Source organism: Mustela lutreola, chromosome 5, assembly GCF_030435805.1.
Source record: "Mustela lutreola isolate mMusLut2 chromosome 5, mMusLut2.pri, whole genome shotgun sequence".
In the NCBI taxonomy this organism is placed as follows: domain Eukaryota; kingdom Metazoa; phylum Chordata; class Mammalia; order Carnivora; family Mustelidae; genus Mustela; species Mustela lutreola.
The window spans coordinates 110,388,101-110,412,561 of NC_081294.1; the positions used below are offsets into that span (position 1 = coordinate 110,388,101).

General features: G+C 37.5%; 1 protein-coding gene across 2 annotated transcripts in view; it reads right to left on the bottom strand.

The window, feature by feature from the left end:
• EDIL3 (EGF like repeats and discoidin domains 3) overlaps positions 1-21,292 on the bottom strand; it is a 423,319-nt gene extending 402,027 nt beyond the window's left edge. Inside the window, exon 1 of one of the 2 annotated variants that reach the window (XM_059175418.1) lies at positions 20,716-21,292. In XM_059175418.1, coding sequence (XP_059031401.1) covers positions 20,716-20,782 — 67 coding nt within the window. In that variant the 5' untranslated portion in view covers positions 20,783-21,292. The remainder of the gene's footprint in view (positions 1-20,715) is intronic. The other variant, XM_059175417.1, reaches the window with a different exon arrangement.
• Between the last annotated feature and the right edge of the window lie 3,169 nt (positions 21,293-24,461).

The following is a 24,461-nucleotide window of genomic DNA, read 5'->3' on the forward strand; positions in this document are numbered from 1 at the left end:
ACAACAAATAGAATACATTTAGAAGAACTATATTACCTAAATTCAAGCTTTACTATAAAGCTAAGTTAATCAAGACACCCTGGTGTTGGTATAAAGACTAAGAAAGATTAAAGACATAGAATAGATACAAACAAGGCAATCAGGATATAACAAGACATTACAATGGAGAATGCAGTCTTCCCAACAAATGAAATAACTGAAGTTCTCTATGGAAAAAATAAACCTCAACTTGTACCTAATGATACATACAAAAATAATTCAAGAAGGATCCTAAACTCATATGTAAAAACCAGAAATATAAGATTTCTACAGGAAAAACTAAGACAATATATTTGTGACACAGGGTTAGGTAAAGACATTTACCTAAAAAAAGCACTCTAAAGGAAATATACCAATAAAATTCATGTCATTAAAATTAGAAAGTACTACATCAACAGACACCATTAAGAAACTGAGTATCAAGCCATGGATTAGGATATATATTTTCAATATACATCTGGCAAAATACACATATCTAGGATATATACGGCACCCTCATAAATCAAACTTAAAATACCCAAAAAGCAAAAAAGAGACACTTGTGAAAGATTGGGCACTTCATAAAAGAAAATATAGCTACAGTCAGAAAGACTTATAGTGACAGATTTGGAGTGAAGATATGGAACAACTGAGCCTTTCAACAGCTCCTGGGAGAATAAAATTATACAATCCCTTTGGAGATGTGCTGAGTAGTTTTCAAGTTAACATGTATCCACCTATGACTCAGCAATTCTGTTCCCAGGTATTTCACTCAAGAGAAATGAATTATGTCAATTTAGAAAAAAAAATCTGTAAGAATTTTCAGATTATCTTCACTCATTATAAAAGCTAAAAACTGGAAACAACCCAATTTTCCACCAATTACAAAGCAGATAATCCAACAATGGTGTATCTGTATGAAATAGTATTCAGGAATAAAAAGAAATGGACTCAGTATGTGCAATAACAAGGATAAATATCAAACCCATTATGTTGAATGAATGATGCCACACTCAAGTACACACAAACACACACAAAATCATAACAATGGTATAAAGTCCAAAAATAGACAAAATTAATCTATAATGATAGAAATCAAAAACATAGATGATGGAGAGAGGAGCGGTAAGGATGGGTTTTGACTGGAAACACGATGAAAGAATATTTAGGATTGTGGAAATGTTCTATATCATGTTTTAGGTAAATCATTACCTACATTACCTAGGTAAGCCATTACTTACTTAAATCATTAATTGCCCATTAGATGGGTACACACAATTTTGAAAACTCATTTAACTACGCAGACACTTAAGATCGTGTGGTTTGCTTGCATCTCAATAAAAATGTCTCTAAAAATTTATAACACCATTTTATAACTGCAGATACATCAAAGATTTTCACAAACCAAAAGAAGCAACACTGACCATTCAATGTAGTAGTCTAATAACCTAAATTGATAGTCATTAATATTGTGGTTATACAAGTGTTGACTGTACACTCTCTCACAGCGGCAGTCTGAGTAACAGTATCCTATAATAACAAGCTTATGAAGATACTTAACAAATGAACTTAACATAGAATACATACAAACCAACTTTCCAAATGAGCAGTGATGTCAAAGGAACCAAGTTTTAATTATAAATATGTATTAAGAGGTCTTCTAAAGTGATTTCCACTTTAGTTTCTGGGTTATCAGCTTTAAAAGCACATAACAGTAGTATCTTTTTTTACTTTACTATATTCCTTTATTATTACTCTAACAAAAAAAAACAACAGTGCTTAGGTTCCTGGAGTACAACCAAATTATTCATCAATTCATTTTGCTTTAATTTCCATTGGCAAGAGTCAGAGAACCACTGAAGAAACTGAAAAAGCTCTAAATTGTTGAATTGTATCTTCCTGATACTCAATGTCTTCCTATGACTTCTTGAATTAAACACACACACACACACACACACACACACACACACACAAAACAAAACAAAAATTAAAAAAAAAAACCTGTTGGTCCAGTCTACACTAGCCTAAGTATAACTTTGTCCTATTAAATGTTATGGAGTGATAGTTTACATTCCTTCTATTGCCAAATGATCTAAATATTTTTTCTATAATGCAGTTATATATGAAAATGGTTACTTTCAGGAGGACATACCAATGTAAATGAGCCTAAGAATTCACAGTTAAAGTTTGTATGCTCCAGTTGCTTGGGCTTAAATTCTGGGCCTTGCTCATAGTAATTGCCTTCACAAACAATTAATCCTGGAAGAGTTTTTCATGACTCTTATTATCCCAAAGACAACTGACTTAATTTATAACATATTCTCAATTAAAGTTAAATAAGCAACCTGAAACCTCCAACCCTAGATTGCTTCACTATGCAGCTGTTATCAGTAATAACATTTTAAATATTTCAAGGTACTCTTAAATTATGAGGAACACAAAGCAAAATAAATAACCTCTTTAGAAGTAATCATGAAAGTTACTTCATATTGATCTATGCCACTTCCCTAAGAATATACAGAAATTATTTTTATCAGTAATTCTGCCTATATTTTTGTTTTCCTATTTCTGACTTTCAAATGCATTTTATTTTTGAAGCAATCACCATATGAATTCTATTAGTAATTAAAGATGTCATTTAGAAATTTATTCTTCTGACTTATTTAAAAGCTGTTCTATATAATAAAGAATTACAGATTTACAAAAACACACATATTTACATCTATTGGGGAGGGGGAATCCCAATAACAAAATGGCACTTTGGTGCTGGAATCTAAGCTCATTCTTACACTGAGGGGTATCATCAAGGAACTGCTAATCCAAAGATAAGTTATGACCCACAGATAATTTTGAAATTGAGCTTTTTTTAGAAACAAAATAAAGTAGGTTTCTCTAGCATCAATTCTATAATACTAAAATATTTTTAAATAGTATCACTGCTACTATGTTTAAGGAAATTTGTATTAATTTCATTTTTGTGGACTGGCATTAGGTCCAGAAGAAGTCGAAATTTGGGTTGTGAAGGAACATAGGAGAGAAGATGACCCTAATTCCTTTGAAGGTGGCAATTTTCTCAGGAGGGTGAGAAAATGATTTAATTTCTTAACTTCGTACATTCTCATGGACAAACAAGAATTTTCTAAGCCAGCCACTCTAGGTCTCAACTTAGGGTTGAGAAGGACAGGTGAAATCACGGACATGTGGAGACATCAGATATGAATGGGCCCATAGTAACACTTAAGAGCTAATCTGGCATCTTATCACCGCCAATTAAGTTCTCACAATACAGAGATGACCTACCTATCAGATTTGTCATCATTTCTTAATGTCTGTATGTTCCTTTTCCAAACAGGTGTAATCAAAAGTTTTCATAACATCTGGATATGTTCAGTAAAACACAGAAAAACAAATGAGAATATCAATACTAGCTGATTCTATAAAGGTATAAAAAACAAAACAGGAATTTGGCTACCAGCAAAACAGATGATTTATAAGACCGTTTTGAAGTTCCAAAATCATTTCCTGTATATTGCTTCATTTTCATTTTGATCATAAGGAAACTAGGGTTCAGGGATCGGAGTTTGCTCAGAGTCACAAGTCAAGTCCTTGGTAGAAACAGGATTAAGTCTTTCAAAACCTCACCTACTTTACACTGCTCTACAAATGAAGAGTTATACCTATGTGAGATTGTGTATGTAAACAAAAGTAAGATTCTGGATCTATGACGTTCACCCTCTGGTATTTTGCCCATTAAATATGTTAGATTTATATGGCAAAAGGGACTTAGTATTTACAATTAAGATTGCTAATCACCTGACCTTAAAATAGGGAGACAATCCTGAATTCGCACATTGTAATTCTTCCTTTATGAAGACACTCATATAATATTCAAAAGAATGTTTTAAATTGTGACTTGATTTGGGAATAATCCATACATAATGTATTTCCTCAATAAATTTCAAGTTTTAACCATGTACATTTCATGTGGAATCCTGCTTGCTTTGGCAATCAGCTCATCTTAGTCATAAATGTTATTTTAGATATCGGTACAAACTGACTTAACAGTCCTCTATCCTGAATCACTAACGTCTATTTCTTAATTTATCTGAACCACCTGATTCATTCTGTAGGAAAACACATAGCTTTTTTTTTTTTATTAATTTTTAAAATATGCTTGTATAGCTATATCTTACATTTAACCTAAATATCTTAAAGGAAAGTTTTCTTTTCCCCTGAAGTGGGGGGTAGCAGTAAAAGTCAATTCTTTAAAATGAAAATAGAATTCTTTTATTCAAAACCTTTAGGCCAACATAAACTTAATTTTTATCCATTTTTGACATAAAATATTAAAATAAACTTGAACTGCTGAAAGGCAAGACATAGTGAGGCATTTTCTGAATACTGAGTACTGACCAAGGAGACCATGAGTCATGAGTAAGCAGATTACAAAAAACTTTCATGCTGTCAACTGCCTTATATACCATATTTACAATTGAGACCTCTAGAGTAAAATGTGAAATAAAAATAACCTAAAATATTTTAGAAGTTTCTATTATAGGTTATAAATCAGGACACAACCTAGAGTCTATATTCATAGTAGAGAGTAAGTGCCACAAGGTAGGAAGAATATAAAGGAAGCAAAGACCTCCTGGTGGGTCAGGTGACATTGAAGGATTGTCTATTGCAGACAATACTATAGACTATTTATATCACCCCAAATCCATATATTGAAATCTAATCCCCAATGTGATGGTATTTGGCGGTGGGCCCTTTGGAGGTGATTAAGGCATAAGGGTAGAGACCTCATGAATAAGATTAGTGCCTTCACTGAAAAAAAAGCCTCAGAGCCCCCTCCCTGACCCTGTAGAGCATGTAAGGACACAATGAAAAGGTGGCTGCCTATGGCCCGGGAGGAAGGTTCTCACCAGACATGGAATCTGCTACACACTGCCTTTGGACTTCCCATCCTCCAGTACTGTGAGATATTAATTTGTTTTTTTTTTAATCCACCGAGTCTATGGTATTTTTGTTATAGTAGCCATAACAGACTAAGAACAGTAATGTGCTCCCAAAATCAATTATTTAAAACCAGAAACATAACCAGAATATATTTAACATAAACTGAAAAATTGCTAAGCTCTGTTGACTGGCCAGTTTGTCAAATCGGTCCAGGTTCCCATCCTTTCCTTAGACCATTCTTCTTTGAGACCCCAGGCTGCCCAGGGTAACTGTCCCCTTTACAATAATAGCCACAATCACAACTAAGAAAATAAAAAATACCCAATATTTATTGAGAGTTTTTATCCTTCCAGGATCTATAAACATACTATATGAGTTATATCTCTCAACCATTCCAATGACCCTATTAGATTGCTTCTGCTTTATCCATACCCTATAGATTAGGAATAGGTTAGGGATGTAAACTATAAAAGGCTTCAGAATTAGTAAATGGTTTATCCAGGCTCCAACTCCCAATCTGATTACATTCTCTTATCACATTATATTAGTATATCTGCAAATTGTATCTCAGCTCAAAGATTGAAGTCTTCTTGATAAAAGTAAAACATAGAATAATAATTGAAAAAGAAAATTGACTGGCACTAGATTCACTTATCCATTACTTTTCATCATAATTTGAGCCAAGCACTGTGCTACAAAACGGGAGGTAGGACACCATCATCGTCATTGACGTCATTGTCATCATGATCATCATTATGGAGACATCATGGACCAAAGACCTTGTTCTAAGCACTTGTATTACATTCTCACATTAACTTTAGCAGTCAGGCTCTATTATTAGTGGCTCCATTTTATTTATTTATTTTTTGAAAACCAAGGTTAGTCAACTGTTGATGTTAAAAATCCTGACTCCTGAGCCTGGAAGATTTATTTTGTTTAATGTTTATTTTTTTTACTTTGTAATTATCACATTGTATACACATTACTATGCTTTGTTTTTCATAAATTACTTCACAAACATTTTAATATTATATATATATATGCTAATAAATTAGAAACTATTCTTAGAGTTGTACTATTGTGTCAGAAATGATAAATTGTCAAAAATGGAAAAGGGATAACAAGTAAGTGCTCCATTCATTATGGAAGACCCAGAAATAGTATTCACAAAAGTACCCAACAAACAGGGATGTCTAGCTGGCTTAGTCAGTTAAAGTACCCAACTCTTGATTTTGGCTAAGGTCATCATCTCAGGGTTATAAGATTGAGCCCTGCATTGGGCTCTCGCTGAGCATGGAGCCTGGTTAAGATTCTCTCTCTCCCTCTTCCCCACCCTACCTTCCCCTAAAAAAATAAAAAAGGTATTCAACAAACAGATCAGACTGCTTGGTAGACGAGTTATTTGAAAACTTTAAGAAACAGCAAACTCTTGTACTTAAAATGCTCCAAGGAAGAGAAACTTCCCAATTAATTCTACAATTATAGCCTTTCCCTAGTACCAAGCTTGATAAAAATTGCTCAAATTATCATTTATAAAAACAAATGCCAACATCCCAAGTAAAATATTAGTAAACCATATTTTGATATATTTCTAATTATGCACAATTACTACTAACTAAAATTCATAATTCATAATTAATTTGGTAATTGAAAATACTGTCCCACTAATAGGGAAGCAGCCCAGTAAGTCTCTAAACTGACACAAATTATCATAGAATCTAGTATATAATGTGTGCTTCATTTTCTAACAATTTTTGTAAGTTGTGTTGGGACATAAAGCTCATCATTTGGTAGAAGAAGCAAAGGCAATTCTTATGCACTTAAATATGATGCCAGTAGCAGAAGTCATAAAGGAAAATATGGATATATTTTACAAAATAAATTTAACTGTTACATAAAGCATAGTAAATACAGAGGCAAATAAAACTTGAGGCAACATGCTTGTAGTATATCTCAGTTAATGCTTTTGAAATGAGGCTTGACCTGAGCATCCTACATAAAAGTGAAATCCATTCCTGAATCCCTACCACCTACTTTTAACCTGCTAGACAGTCTCCTTCATTTATTCTTTGATTCCCTTCATTTGACTCATTAGAATTTAAGTTGTATGAGAGCAAGGACTGTCATCTGTTTTGTTCACTCTTGTAATTCCATCACCCAGAACAGCTCTTTGCCCTATCTCTGCTCCATAAAAACTGTTGAATATATAACTTATAAGACTATGTGGCATGATCAATTTTATGGTTAAAAATATTACTAAGTCTCTAAATAAAGAGACCAAGTGATTCCATTATAGCTTTTCTTCAACATATGTATACATATAAGTTCAAAAATAATTAAAACTTTAAAGTAGGGATGAGGAATTAATTGCCCATCAAAAAAACCTGCCAACTGTTCTCTTATCACATAAAAGAGAGCAAAGCATTAGATTTTACAATGTTTATTCTACACACTCCTTTGACATCTAATACCTTCTTCAGAAAGACACGTTTTCGGAGCTTTCTGACTCACAGTAGAAACCAAAATTACTGAGGTCACAAGCACACAAATAGTTGTAGAACCATTCAGGCATTTAAGAAAGGTAGAAGTATAGTTGCCAAAGGGGATTAAACAGCAGTTAGCGGTGACATAAAGATTGTCATTACACAAAAAAACCTTTAAACTGAGCTGTTTCTGAGACTCCAGGCTCCTGGGTAGACACAGCTCCCCGGCGCTGTCTTTTCCCCTCTGCCGAGTACATCTGGGTTTAGCAGGTGTGACTGCATGGCAGGAGGAGGGAAAGAAGTTATGGCTGAAGGAAAGTTATTGCTAGTGGAGCTTAGGGGAAGGATTCCCCAGGCACTGGGACAATTAGCAGATCAAAACGCTACCTGCAGCTCCTCTACCTGACAATTAAAACCACCACCAAGTGCTTTGATTTTGTTGCACATACTTTTCTTGTCAACCCTTTGTAATAAAATGACAAACTAAAGCTTACTGTTGATCGTCCATATACAATTACAACTATTTTATTGCAATTTGATAATTTAAGGTAAAACCCAAATCTTGCTCTTAAAGTGTTTATAAATTAGACAGCTATGGAAACAAGTAGGTCATTTATTTAGTCTGCTCTCAGAGTTTGCCACTACTAACGTATTTATTGCTTTCTCAAAGTGTATCACTTGTGACATAAATCACAGGTCAATGCATCAGTGCTTCAAGCAGATAAGAATTTATTAAATGAGCTAATGGGTCTATCTAAGGAACACATTTTTTTTTTTTTTTTTAACGAGAGAGAGATTTATACACCAACAGAGTTGTTTTTAACTCATTTATGCATCCATGCATGCATAAATTCAGCCAACAAACACTGTGTGCCTACTATATCTGAGGCACTGTGTCTAGAGCTGGATATACACATTAGGGAACAAAGTATGTTTTTCCTGCCTACATGGAGTTTACAATACATTTGGGAACAAGAAATGAAATAAATAAGCTAATAAGTAATTTTATCACTATGATTTTTGAAAAGTGCTATAATTTTTAAAATTAGTGATAGAGAATGACAGGGGTATACTGTGTGTAAATGTGTGTGTGCTGGAACATTGGTAACATGGCGAAGGTGATCAGAGAGATTATCTGAAGTTGTGCAGTTTAAACTGTGGGATGAGATGGGAGCAGAAAATGTGTCCTTCATTTAGAAGGAGACAGCTAGAAATAAATACATAAACAGAAAAAATACAGAAATAAAGATAGATGGTAGCTTTAAGAAGATAATGAATATTTTACAGACCCCAAAGGAAATAAATATGAAAAAAACAAAAGTTAAGGATGGGAATTTGTATTATAATTTAACAGATATGTACCTGATACAAAAATAGCAAGAACATAATAAATAATTTGTAGGAAATTAAGTAATGTTATTCTGTGATTCTATGGGCAGAGATTATACCATATAATAGTAATAAGAATACTAAATACAAAATGAAATAAAAAAGTAAAATTCCAGTGAGGGCAAAAGCAGAACAAAATTAAGAAAAAAAATAATGGCATACTTAAGTATTATTTGGAAAAGTGGTCTCGTAAGAAAAATAACTAGCAAAATAATAGACTAAAATTAAGAATGTGTTTGTGAAAATAAATAATAAAAAATAATAAAATTAAGAATGTATTTGCAAAATTAAAAAGGACAGACTAATACGTGTGTGGCATTATTTTAGGAATGCATATCCCAGGAATTCTCTGTTGGGGTTTTGGCAAGCCTGTTGAATAAATATGTAGGCTACTTGAACAGATTCCAAATGAAACTACTAAAATGATGAGAAGAATGGCTTACAAGGACAGATTAAAGAAAGAAATATGTACAACTTTAGCATGTCAGAAACTAAAGAAGAAACATTATGGTTTGCAAATATTTGAAACATGCAAATTTGAGGAAAAAGAATTCTTTCTGTACAAGGTTGCACAATTTTAAGTATGTTTAAAAGACAAAAGAAATATTCTCCAAGTAATAACGTTGTTTTCCAATTAGAACCATTTGGACAAATGATCCAAGTTGCGCAAGGATTAAGACCACCAAGCAGACAGACATCCCCAGTAACCTAAACTATGCTGACCTCAAAATACATAGAGGCCCATCTGAATAGGATGAAGTAGGTCAGGGCACAACTGCAAAATCTTCCTACTCCACAGATGTGCTTTAAATTTAGAAAGGATCTTTCCTTGGATTTGGGCTTTTCTCTATAATTGTGCTGTAGTGAAGTGAGTCCTGGATTTGGATGTAAGGCTTGAGTACTGACCACCTACCTCTTCTCATCTATATCTTCATCTGCCAATGAGGATAATGATAACCTCCCTAGATGGCTGTGAGGTTTAAAAGAGCTGTTACATATGAAAACATATTTTATGTGCTTAAAAGCACTGCTCCTAGTGAGATATATCAATTATTATAATGAGCTCAACATGTCAAAAGCTGTAGGATGAGGACTATCTAAGAGTATGAGGCTCGAGACTAGGCAATTGCTACCAGTCTTCCTGCCCTAAAATGAATCAGCTGTCCTCTGAGTCACTGTCCTCTTAGCTGGATACTCTTTTCTCTTTCAAAGCTGCTGGACCTGAGATACAGCATTAGTCTTTCCTACTCTTCAAAGCAACTTCCTGGACATTCTTTCTCCTTCTCAAAAACAAAAAACAACCCCCACCTAGTTTTAATTTCATGTAATACATCTCTATTCTCCAATACTATCCCCTTACTGTTGTTATCTCCTGATCTCTGCACTATAGGCCCTCATTCCTTGAAGATTTCTGTTACTGGTTCATGGTCATTCTCTCCAACATTTCTTCTTGTCTAAGTTTTCAGGATTTCAATACTCATATAAATAAATGATTTTTACAACATTCTTTGCCTCTGTTCTTTTAATGATCTTGTCTTCTATCATCCTTCACCATAAGTCCTATGGTTATGCTCCAAAATTTACAATTATCAATAGCTATAATTTCCATATAATTTCTGCAGTGCCCCATAATACCTCTCATAAAATCACTTTCTATCTTTCTTGCTCATTCCTTTTAGGACCCCCAATTCAACCTTTCAGCTCCACCAGGACTTCCAGTGCAGCCAAACTACCTTTCTGACAGCACTCCGATTTTCTTGGTTGCAGGGATAGGAATGGGACTTTGAAAATTACCTTAGTTTGGGACTAATGAAGCAAAAATGGTATAAAGCATCTGGGCTGAGAAATTCATAAGTAGTTGAAAACCCCTGAAAATGGAAAACCGCAAAGACTAGGTTGAGAAAGAAGAGAGGTAAGTAGGACTAAAAATTAGAGCAGTGGCAAGAGTGAGTTTGTGGGAAGGAAAGGCACAGAGAGGAAGAAAGATGATAACTCTGGTAAGAGAAAGTCTGAGAAATGTAAAGTACTGTTTGATGAGCAAATCATGTGATGATAAGGTCTACTGAACAGCATTACCAATAGGTTCCTAAAAATGGAGGTAGGAATCATGAGTGTTGGGAACTTCCAAGAAGTTCAATACCAGAATGTCAAAAGGGTCACAAGCTCACACATGAAAGATTTTTAAGTGGATAAATGTGAGAGAAGAAAGTTCTGAAGCCATTGAAAAGTTTAGGATGTCATTATGATTGGTAAATAACAGACTTCCAAGAAGAAAGGAGGTGTTACAGGCTGATGGCAAGAAAGTGTTCTTATGGAAATGAGAGGCAGTTTGGAATCTTTTTTGAAAAAGCAATCAGATACCAACTCCCCCTTCTCATCTTATGAGTCCAAGAACTGAGAAAAAAGTATAAATATAATTACCACAAGTAAAGTGGTATAGCAGAAAAGAGGAAAAAGTATGTTGGAACTACAATGTGTGGAGTCAAGTTCAAACTCTTTGGTTGTTTGAACTACAGACCATGTGACTTTCTGAACCTCAGGTTCCTTAATTGATAAAAGAAATTTAGAATGCGTTCTCTGCTTATGGTCCACAGAATAGAAATGGGAAATGCCTAAGAAAATTTCCCTATTGTTTCATTATTATTACTCTAGGGGAATAAATATAATAATGCAGAGGTCTATTTATAGTATTAAGCATTGTACGGATGTACAGTGTTATTAATAAGGTGATCTCATATTAGATGGTATAACTTTCATAATTTTGTAGAATGTTGAAAATTACCCAATACTAGTTAAAAAAAAATAAACCATCATTTGGTTAAATAATTGTTAATATAAACCAGAAAATATAATTTTCTAGATTATGTGGTTTGAGACCATTGGGTGCTTTTGTTTGGCTAAAATTTCTTAATGGGTTTACATAGAAATAAAATTAAATGAAGGTAGGATGTAATGCAAATTAAATACCTTCATTAAGCTAACAGAAATAAAAACCTTGTTAACCTTTAAAATCACTTCGTCCTATATTATATATCTGAAAATTACAAAGAGAGCATGCTCTCACACATTATATTGAGTAACAATGAAACAATGCAGAGGAGCAGTAGAATCCTGGAAAACCAAAGGGGAAAAAAAAGTATAAAAATCATGTTGCAATAAACTGAATGACAAAACTGTGAAGAAAATGAGTTTTGAATCATTTCCCAATTGCTCCTCTTCTTTTCCCTATCTTTGCTGTTCTTTTGGGTGATGCATTAACTCTTTCTAACCAAAGAGAGCATACACCAACTTTTATTTCTGAATGTGAAATTTTACCATTGAAAATTAGAAATTAAAATTAGAAAAATTTAAAAATATTGTCCCAAGAGAAGAAATAAATTTACCCTTTCCAAAATATCTACCAGTTAAATAGTAAGAGATATGAAGTGTGTGTTTCATAAATAAGAAGATCATCTAACAAACTATCCCCAGGACACACAGGCTGTGTCACTCATTGACACAGCATGCTTTAATAGTTAAGAAAGCAGGCTCGAGATTTAACCTGGATTCTAATTCTAACAAGCTACTTGGTAACTGTGTGATCTTGGGAAATTATTTAACCTCTATTTCTGTCTTCTTATTCATGTGTAAATAACAACAGTACCTGGGGCTCCACAGACATAGAAGAATAACAGTGGTACTTAGAACAGCGGAACACATTGCACGAACTCAATAAATACTATACCTCTTAACTGTATTTGAGAGAAATCAAAGTGAATGCCCTTGTTAACTTGTCTAACAAGATGCTTAAAGTGACTGGTGTCAGTCCCCAAGTAAAGAGAAGAAAGGAAAAAACAAACTGATTCCTGAAAAATTACTGCTTCTGGGTCAAAATTATAGTCAGTTGGAAATCAATCAGAACCCTGTATTTAAGTATGAAGTCTATCACTTAGAGGTAGTTCTTCTTTTAACTGAAGCAAAACAACCATAGAAAGCACTTTACATCATGCCTATATTATATTTTATATTATATTAATATTATATTTTTAACAACACTTTTGCAGGAGCATTGGTAACTATTTTCAAAGTATGCTCATTCTACAACACAGATTGTAAAAACAAACAAAACAAAACAAAAACAGTTAAATAAGAAACAAAGCTTTTAAAGTCTCTGAAACTTTTTAAAAGAGTTTATTTCGTTTATTTGACAGAGAAAGAGGTTGAGGTAGAAGCAGACTCCCCACTGAGGAGAGAGCCCATGTGGGGCTTGATCTTTGGACCCTGGAATCATGACCTGAGCCTAAGGCAGATCCTTAACCCACTGAGCCACCCAGGCACCCATGAAATTACTTTTGACTTACTCTTTCTGTAAAAGACAAATTGCTGTTTAAAATGTGTGGCTCCTTCTTGAGGAATACTGATGAGGCAGCATAGCTCCATTCATTTGAATGTACACTGATGGTCTATTTGGGGTTTTGTTGTTGTTTAGTTGGATTGTTTGTTTTGCCTAGCACCCTTATAAGCCCTGTCTCTATAGGAAGCCCCAAAATGTGACACAAGAACTTGCAGTATAAATACTAAAACATTTTGGAAGGTAATTTGCTTATTGTTTGTCCATAGCTGATATTTCAAAAGTTAGTGTTCACAAAATTAAACTCTTCCAAGGGAAAAAAGATGAATAAACAAAGCAAAATGAGAGTTCAATTAGTATTTGAAGAGAAAAATGAGGGGAGAAGGGCATGAAAGATATGAGCATGGATGAAGATTGATGCCTAGAGGTGGCAGACATTACTGGGAGGGAGTCATCAACTTATTTCAAATAAAAATATTCTCCAGTGTTCTCATTGGACTCTTCTACTCTTTTCTGTTCAAGAGTCATGAACCCATTTTACTATGGTTGTCTTCATATACTCTTTGGCATCAGTAAAATGTACATGGTCATCCTGGCCTCAGTACAGCAAGAAAAGCCTCAAGAGGATTGTTCTGCATTCCCCAAATTAGAAACTTTATCAAACAGCAAGCATAAACCTTAAAGAATACATGATGGCCTAACCTCATTGATAGATTAGTTTCAAATCAACAGTGTCATCTAGCATGAGATTAAAACCCTTGCCTTCCCATTTATGGACTGTTATACTATATTAAATTATCCTTAATCAGTCTGATCCATATCTGCTTTAGAAAAGGGAAAAAGTAAAGCTAAGATATAGACTCAAATCTTCTTTCTCCATAGTAACAATCACATTCCAAAGTACTTTAGTACTTGGAAAAAGCCTTCACTTCAATTCTTGTACTTAAATCCTCCATTCTGCTTCATGCACTATTAAATCTCTTGCTGAACAAATCCTACACAGTTACTATCACTATAATAATGCATATTTTAAAGAACAAAATAGCAACATATTTTTCCTCTAAAATATAACCAAATAATTGCAGGGTATCTTATCTGTATTCTTTTATACAAAATTGAGTCCTGTATTTCCTAACACTTTCATTCATTATTTTAGGGGAAAAAGAATCACTGGAAAATATATAATAGCATAGTTTCTGGAATGATGGGAAAATAGCATATTAAACAAGTAAATTCTTCGGATATCTGTCTTTTCCACCATTAAGCAGGTTTTACAAGCTTCAACATTTTTGACAAAATCTCTTCAATAATGTATGCATTTTACTGCCTTTGTACCCTCAAATGCTGAACATATTGTAGTGAATCTTTGTCTAGGATGCAAGGCCAATATTGGCACCAATTATTATAGTATTCTTTCTCACATGAATGCCTTTTGGCCTTTATACTTAGTCTCTCCCCCTCCATAAATGTCTCTGGTTTTCATACTGTAAGGGATCGCTGCTTTTGCATAGATTTTTAAGTCCCGTTTCAGTCTAAGAGCTGCTATGGTTTTTTTGCCCTGATTAAGATTGACCTATTACCTCAGGTGACTTTCATTTCTGGATCCAGTTTATAGAAAGCCCAAGAACTTAAAAACCGAGAGACATGGACTTTTCTATATGATTTAAGAATTAATGCAATATCTACTGTAGGTGGTCATGAGTTTTTGATGTTTTCTTCTAGTTTCTCAGCTATGTGTTACAGACAAATCAAGAAAGTTTTCTACAGGTACGATGGATGTAAATCATTGCTCAGATGATAGTTTCAGGCAGGACACTGTTATCAAATCAAGATGGGAAATCTCAAGGTGCTCCATAACTACGATCTTAACTTATTTCCATTTCTGTTTTAAACCTCAGGATTTAGTAATAGAGGCTTCACATTATCAAGTTTTTTTCTTCACACACAAAAAGTAAATGGCCAATTCCACAATGTTTTGGAGATTTGCAACCTTGTCATAATGATGACACAATTTTATAGTGGATTAGGTGCCCTAGGTGCTATTCAGCAAAGAAATGTTGGGGAGGCAGGAAGAGAAGAGGAGAAAGATGAAAATTGAGAGAAATGAAAAGAATTTTTATTTTAGGAGGAGTGACTCAGAAAGGATGGCAACTGGAGACAGACTGTTTGGCATGATGTCAGCAACTGTGTAAGAAATGGTGCAGTGGCGAATCTGTAACCCAGTTTGAAGGGCTGTATCAGCAGATGCTAGAACTAATCTGAAAGGAATGATTATCAGTTAAGGATCAATTAAAAATAAATAAATGATGTCAAGTTACTAAAAGCTATTGATATGCAATAGGCCCATTATAAGGATTAATAACTGCTTAAAATGGATACTGACAAAACTTTATTGTATCATTTGGTCTCTTTTGGCCACATGACTTATGCTAGTTAGATACTTGAAAGCTCCAGGAAACATACATTTTACTATTGTGGATAGAAAATGATAACTAGTGATCTCTCATCAGTACTATAGATGTGTACAAATGTGCAATCGAACTTAGATGCATGCAAATCAATCTAACAGAATTTTCTACTTATAAAACTTAAGAGTTGGTATGGAGTGTATGCTTAAGAGTATGCTAAACATTTCAGCAATAATTGCTTCACAGCAAGTACCTCATAGCTCTATGTGCATTTCCTTGGATGGTTCTCAAGAGACCCCTGAAAAATAATGGCTCAACCTAGACATGTGCTTGTTTGTGGCAGTTAGAGTAACTCTGTTTCCAAGTTAAAAAATTATGGTAAAAGCAGTAGGTTCTTACAATTCACCGTCCCTCTCCATCTCCGGGGAGCACTGAAAACTAACTAACAACATCAGTTTCATACAGAGCAGAAAGTCACTTTCCATGGATTTGCAGATTCACCTTTACTAGTTTACTTTTTATTTTTTCCAACTTTTCTTTAAAAGATCTCCATTGATAATCCTGACACCTGCTGGCAAGGGCACAGTTGATCCTTGTTGGGTTTTCCCTTCAAAAACTTCTTCAAATCAAAGACTTTTTAAAGGTTTCTCCAGTGACAACTAAGTAGTAATTTATTCAGTTTAACTATGTATAGTACTTAATTTCTAACATTATCAGATAACCATGAGAAAAATTCCAATACTCATTCTACTTCACATGGGCAATCATTTGACTCTTTGTATATAAACACATGTTTGTTTTAATTAACCAAAAGATATTACAATCATACCATGTGCTATGATTAAACAAACAAAAAACATGCCAGAGATCTTCCCTACAACACAGACAAGAATTGAATAATAGGAGCGGCTGGGTGGCTCAGTGGGTTAAGCCTCTGCCTTCAGCTCAGGTAATGATCTCAGGGTCCTGGGATCCAGCCTCCAACACCACCCCCGCAACCACTGGGCTTTCTGAACAGCAAGGAGCTGGCTTCCCCCTCTCTCTCTGTCTGCCTCTCTGCCTACTTGTGATTTCTCTTTCTCTGTTCAAATAAATAAATAAAATCTTTAAAAAAGAGAGAGAGAGAGAGAGAATTGAATAATAGGAATGGCTCGGTTCTCATTTTCTACTATTTTTTTTTTCGTAATAATCTCAGTTTATAAACTACTTAGGAAATATACTCAACTGTGTAAAAAGTAAATTGATTAGCTATGAGAAGTCATATCATTAATTGCGTATTTACAAAATTTGCTGTTTGTTTTTCAGTACCTACTCATAATGATTTACTCTGTCTTGAACTGAGTTCTAAAGTCTCCATTGTTTTATGGGATTTTTGTTTGTTTGTTTTGGCAAGAATATGATGAACCTACTACATCATGTATCATACTCAGAGCTATTGCACCTGCAAGTGTACTCAGTATATTACAAATACCAGAATTATTTTCTTACACTTTATGAAACTCTCAGATCAGGCAGGGTTTTTTTTTTTTTTAATTGTGCACAAATGATAAGATATACAGTCCATCCCATTATGTAAAACCCTTAAAAAAATTAAAAGTTTTGAAAACAAATGACCTATTTGAAATTTTTATCTTAGTATCAGTAAAATTAAGAGTACAGACTACTAATTTAGACCCTAGGAACTGTCAAACTTATATTTTGCAATGGTTTTGAGTAACTAAGCTATTTTATATTAGTATTGTATATTTTATCCTTCTGCTTTACATTGCTATAATTTTGTGAGAAGGAAAAATCACACGTATCTGGCAATAAAAGCAAACTTTATTAAAATTCTTACAAAAAATACCTTAGATCCTGAGTACATGTATGAACACTGATCTTAAGATACTTGAGAAAAATACAAGAGAGTTTTAATTTAGAGTATTGAAGTGAAATACTTTTCCCTACTTTTGAAGATCTTTGTAACTTCAAGACCATAGAAGGAAGAATGTAGCATTTCAATCTTTTAACCATAATTTTTATTATTATAAATGTTTTCCCAAAACCATATCCATATTTAAAACAAAATAAATCTCAGTTCTAAAGAAATAGTTCAAGAATAAGCAAAACCTTTTCAGGAACAGAGAGGGCAAAGTGTGCTGTATCACCACAGTGTTTGGGATGGCCAAGATGTTTCATTAGTGTCAAACTGTCAAAGCACCATACTTTATCTTCACTTTATTATTTTTAGTTCACCTAAAATTATTTTTAGGTGCTTCATTTGGCATCTGAATTAGCACTTATTTTTAAAGTACAGAATTCACGGTCATGTAAATTAAGTAATGAAGACACTAATGTGTAATAAATTTTTAAAAACACAAAAACCTGTTATTCACTGTAGATATTGCTATACTAATTATAGAAGCATCCTGTTATTATCTTGAGTGAGACTGTTCAGGTACTAATTTATTCTCACGTAGAATAACTAAAAAACACCATTGATTAAAAAAAGGAAATTCAAATGCCAATGATTCATAGTATTTAGGACATGTCTAGACATTTTTAGACAGTGCCATTTGCTTAAAGACTTCAGGCACCAACTGCAGGCACAGGGACAGATTGCATAAGATGTCACGTGCTTGCTGCAACTGTATGCATGTTATTGGATTTTTCAGAGCAACCCACAGCGATGAATAATTTAAGAGTTAATAAAATATTCAATCTGACTGATCCATTGGTTTAATTTTAAGATAAAAACGGCTAATAAAAGAAATTACCATATCCCAATCATTAATACACGTAAACTGCAACCCACACAGGGAAACACCAATTTCTAAAAGGCTACATCAGATAAACGATGTCTGGGGCAGGGGAATGCCAAGGGAAATTCTCAGTGTTAACACTGGCTTCAGTAAGTTTACTCAAAGTTTAATTGTTTGGAGCTGTCACACAAGCTGCACTCTGCCTTCTGCAGGGCTGAAGGAGAATAAATTAGAAAGGTGCAAGTTTAACAGAAAGGGCTCATGGAAAATGATCCGTTTCTTTCTTAAATCCCTCTTTCCCTCTAATCACAGGCTGGCTGGGGGGGGGGGGGGGAAGGAGCAATCCTTTTGAATATGGAGAATATGGAGTATGCCGCTGCCCGATTATTGTTTGGGAGAGGGAATGGAGAGCCCCGGCAATACCGTGGTTCGTCTGGCGGAGTAAGCTGTGCCCTAGGCGTGGGTATCTTTAGGAGGCAGAGCTACCGGCTGCAGTGAGCCAAGACTCACCGCACCCCAGGGTTCCCGCAACCAGACCTAGCGAGGAGAGCGCGGCCACACACGCTAGACACGTTATCTCCTCCTCCACCCCCGCCGCACTCCACCTCAGCTCGGGGACAGATGGTGGCTGCGGTGGCACGGTGTAGGTGCGTGTGAGTGGGTGAATGTGTGTTTTCGTGTTTGGGGTGGGAACGGAGGCGGGGAAGGGAGGAGGAGAAGGGAGTGCCTGCAGTTCTCCCCTTCCCCTTCCTGCTAAGGCACGAAGGGCTGAAGGAATCCAGACGGGAAACAGGAGAAAGGAAAAATAAGAGTGGTGGGAGCCCTGTCTTTTCCATATCGCTAGGGAACTCAGCCGAGCAACTACAAAGCCATTACCATTCCTTAACCTTCAGTGGAGTGACTGCCTCTGCCTGATAACTAGAAGGGCACTTTGTAAACGCTGGCAAGGCACACACCTACACACACGCCTACACGCTGGGGAAAATAGCCACAGTCTGGGGGAGACAGGGAGGCCGAGGCGGAGCACCGCCATGGATCGCTACTGGCAGGGCAGTGAGGGCATCCAGGAACACCAAGCTTCTTGGACAAACAGTTGCCCAAGAGCTCACGGTTTTCCCATGAAACAAATAAATGGATGGATGCAGGCATGGATGGTGTAGAATACTCATGCGGTGTGAATTTCAAATGGATTCGAGTCAACGCTTTTTAATTCAACTATCCTTTTTAAGAGGCACATTTAAAACCCTGTAGTGCACTCAGTTCTCCACTTGAAGCAGCCTGCTAAGGGTTCTATTACCCTCGGACCCCTTAGAAGCGGCTGTCCTTATCCGTGAGCGCAGAAGGGGCTCAAGTCCCTCTTGCGCGGTCTCCCCTGGGCCCCCTGTCGCTCCTCCTGCCCTTTATCAGCGCCAACTTCAGCCCCGACCCGCTCAGTGACGTGGCCGGGACAAGGGCTCGTATTGACAAGCCACCCTCCGCAAAGGACCAGAAATTCGTCTATACAACTCCGCAGGAGACTCCCTGAAGCCCTGCTTTTTTTTTTTTTTTTTTTTTTTTTTTTTTTTGTAGGCTGGCTTCTTTCACACAAGTCACGGAAAACACAACCAGACCAGCTCTTACAACTTTTCTGCTCTTGGGCGGGGAAGCGAGGATGTCTCCCACTGCAAGATTCTCTACTACCAAGAGTTAGGGTTGCACCCGGAGGGAGTGCTGAGCCAAGCTCCGAGCCCCTGGGGTTAGAGGAGAGGCGGGTTCCTAGGGTTTTTCTGTAATCGGCGCAGCGAGTCCTGCCGGGGAAGGCAGCAGAACGCCGAACGGACTCGTCAGACCCGTCTCCACCTCGCCCACCTCCAGAACTCCCTGGGCCAGGTTTGGATTTGTAAACCGCTCAGCTCCGGCCCACATCGGAGAGCCGTACCCGGGGGACAGACGACCATGCGGCTCTCCAGCCTCTTCCCGTTTTAAGCAGATGACGCCCGCAAGCTTAATTCCCAGCTCGGGCCCCCGCGGAAGCCCCGCCCGTGGCCCGTAGCTAGCATCACCGGCATTGCCCAGCGGGGGTTCGAGCAGTGACCGGCGGGCCGAGAGAGCCGAGGAATCTCTGCTTCCCCAGAGCGCCGTTCCCTCCCCCCACCGCCCTCGGTCCCCGTCTTTCCTCGATCTCACCCCAGTACCCCTCACCCTCTTCCCCGCTCAGCCCCACGCACTCCGCTCTGACTTTGCGAGCACTTTTCCGAGGCAAGCGGGGCGCATCGCCTCCTCCGTACCGCCCGCGGCGCTCACCGCCCCAGGTGCGCCCCGGGGACCGCCTCCAGCCCCCTGCGCGGCATTTCCCAGGGGACTCCAGCCTGTCCCGCACCTAGCGGCCCGGGCCCCGTCGCCCTCACCTTTGCAGAACTGGGGGACACCGAGGCTGAGCCCGATCAAGAGCCAAGCGGCCGCCGAGCGCTTCATGGTTCTGTCTCCCGAACGTGACCCCGGCTGGTCAGGGTTCGTTCCAGAGGGCAGCGTCGCTGAGGTGGCACCGCAGGGCAGCGGCAGACCCCGCCCCTGCCCGAGAATTCAAAAAGATGTCTTCGGGCCGCAGCACTACCTTAAACAAATTCTTGGAGGACCCGAGGAAGAGTGGTGGCCAAAGAGAGGAATCTTTCTTCCCCTTTTGCCAGCGCTCCGGCGGCAAGAAGGTGGGCGAGCTCTGAGGAGCCGCCGCCGGGCTCAGCCTCCGCTGCGGGTGGGTCCCGGCTGAGGCGCGGCGGGCGGGGCGGGGCGGGGCGCGGGCTCCCGCGGCGGCTTCGGGTCACCCGCGCCTGTGGACCCGCAGACGGTGCGCTCGGCTTGCTGCGCTCTCGCCGCCGCAGCTGCGGGGCTTCTGACTTGGGAGAACAATGAAGCGTGAGCTAGCGGGGAGCGAGCCGGCGGCCGGGTGCGCACTGTGTACAAACAGAGGCGGCGTGCGTGCGAGCCTGAGCTTCGCAGGCGCGCTCCCCCGGTGGCCACCCGCTCCCCCCTCCTCGCCCTCCCCCTTATTCCCTCCCCCAGTCTTCCCCCTCTTTCCTCCCTCTTCCCTCACTCTTCCTCTCTCTCTCTCTCTCTCTCTCTCTCGTGGCTCCTTCTGCTGGAAGAGAAAAGGGAGACAACTGCAGCTACACCCTGGCACCTGCCACCACCTCTAAAGTTCCTACATTGCCTGTACCTCCTCCGCACACGCCGGAGGCTCTAGGGTTAAGGGAAGCACCTTGGCGTCTGAGATTCTCTTGGTTCCAGCAGTGCCTTTACAATTAACCGTGTTAAGGATGCCCCTGAAGTCCCACGTTAAGGATGCCCCCGAAGTTCTCCGTATAGCCAACAAAATAAGTTAAAAGCGATTTTGAAAAGTGACTCTTGGGACACGAAGCTGCGCGAGAAATGGAACCCTGCAAAGTGAATTGCTCCGATTCTCAGGAAATGCAAACTCGTCAACAGCCACACTCTAATCAGCTAAGACGAGGCTGCTCTGCTGTTCTGTCTGCACTTTAGTTATTAGCTCTAGGGCTGGAAGAGAGGGTCCTGAGTTTATCTGTTCATAGGGGCCAAAAGGTGAAGGCCTGGGGCAAGCGAGTACAAGACACGTGTCTTGTTAAGCAGCACACGTTTCAGATGAGAAGTAATGGGGAGAATCTGGGCACTGTGCAAGAAAAGAGAAGGCAAGGACAGATTCTTGAAGTATCACTAAGGTGGGTCCAATTTTTCTGCTATCCACCAAAACCCAGTATAAATGGTTTCTCTTGCAGTGGAAGAGACTGCAGAATACAGACCATAGCTTGAAATAGTGCTTTCTCCTCTGTTTTTACGTTAGAATGATTGCTTAATGTACATGGGTTTGATTCCATCAGTTGCAGGTACCAAAATGAAACAGGGCTCTTTCTTCTTCTAGAGAAGGTAGAGAGAGAGAGAACCACAGGAAAAAAAAATATATATATATTGTAGGACACATTCTTGAAAGCAAGTATTTGAAAGGAGAGGGTACTCAGAAAGAGACAGGACAATTAGTCATGCAACTTCATCTCCTTTACCTCCTTGAGTCCTTTAAACTTTTATTTGAAGTGAGATCAAGGACATAAGGCGGATTAAAAGTAATATTGCGTGTTGCCATGGAGGAGTTAAGATACTGTACCACTGGCACACAAAAACAAAATAATAGCAGCAACAAAAATTATGTCAAAGCAAGTTTTATTCCTATCTCGTGCTCCGCAAGAGGGTAAAAAAAAAAAAAATTTTTTTAAACACTTGGCTTTGCTAAGGCAAAGAGGGAGAATCATTTATTTACTCTTCAAGCTTAAAGTCATAGATGTTAGACTAGAACGCCACTGTTCAGAGCTACAGCAAGGAACTTTTAAACAATCAAATTCTTTCTTCCACGTCATTATAACTTAATTCTGAAAGTAAACCTTCAGTCATGCTGTGGCATGTCCATCATAAAGTACCTCTAACATTTTGAAATGAGATATTTAAAATTAGTTTTAAGGTTTTATTTCTAAAGGATAGTACTAAATCTCAGAAATATTAAATCAGAAACCAGTGTCTTTGTGATGAAAGATTAAAGAAAAAAGATGTGCCCCAAGAGTTTTATTTTCCTATTTTATTCTGTTTGTTCTCACTTTTCTGATACTATATGACCTTAATAAGCATGTTAGAAATTTAAATTTTTGGCAACAGTGCATGTTACTAAAATTTTATCTTTAATTTAAACTCTTTTAAAAAATTATATTAAAATGCATACTCTATGACTAAATACCTGGAGATATGCCTTTAAATGCCATTCTGTATTTTCAGGTAGATGACTTGTAAAATATGTCACCAGCTTAATGCTTTTATTTCCATAAGTCCTGTTTCCAGTCTAAATTTGATACATAGTCTTAGATCCATATGCATCGATCCTATGCAGGTACTCTTACTTTTTCCCCCACTTATCAATAATGATGTGTACCAATAAGACATTCATTTTGAATATTCCAGACACTTTGCCTAATTTATACTTACAGGACTTATTTAACTCTTACTAAATTCATATATTGCCTCTTCAGAAGTAGAATATAAGAAATGTTAAGAGACAACAGGAAATAGATTTAAAAAAAAAAGGACAAAATTCTATTATGACTCTTTAACCTCTCATAAAGCACCAAGGGACTTTTACTAATCATGCATAATCTAGCCTACAATTTATAGCTTCTCTAAATATGTGCCTGAAGTGTCAAAAATGAATCTATACCTTACTTAAAACAGCACCTCCCAAAACATTTTCTGTGAACTTACCTTCCCCAAAGTTTGGGGAGGGGAGGGGGAGAAGTTCCATGATCAAATAATTTTGGGAAATATTGCATATCAAAATGGCATCTTGAAGATTTGGTAAATGTTAACATTAAAAACTTGGAAATGTCCTATGGTTAAGAAACTCTTCCAAAAGTCTTTAACGCCGTATTTCGCAAACTTTTCTTTTTTCACTATGACAAGCTTTTTCTCAAACTACTGATATTACAGATTTAGTGCTATAAGGATGACAACTTGGTAAGGATTGTCTGAAAATAAAGCAGAATAAAGAATCAGCAAAACAAAGACAAGACTGAGGAAAGTTTACAGGTTTTCAAGAATTCTTCTCATTGGTTCAGAGCTTGGATTCTGGAATGGTACATATCTGAATTGAAATACTATCTTTTTTTTTTTTAATTTTGCTTATTTATTTGATAGAGAGAGAGAGAGATCACAAGTAGGCAGAGAGGCTGGTAGAGGGGGAGGGGGAAGCAGGCTCCCTGCCGAGCAGAGAGCACCATGCAGGGCTCCATCCCAGGACCCTGAGACCATGACCTGAGCTGAAGGTGGAGGCTTAACCCTCTGAGCCACCCAGGCACCCCTGAAATACTATCTTTACCACTATGACTCTTTTAATATAGGTAAGTCAGTTAATGGCTAGGTCTCAGTATTCTCATCTGTAAAATGGAGTAAAACTCATAGGGGTAGTTCACTGTAATGCATAAAAAGGCCTAGTCCAGTAATGAGTACATAGTGATAATGAAAATGATAATAATGATGAACAAATAAGAACAACCACACATGGAACCCTAAAAGACTTTTCCTCAATAGCTGATTTTCTCTACCC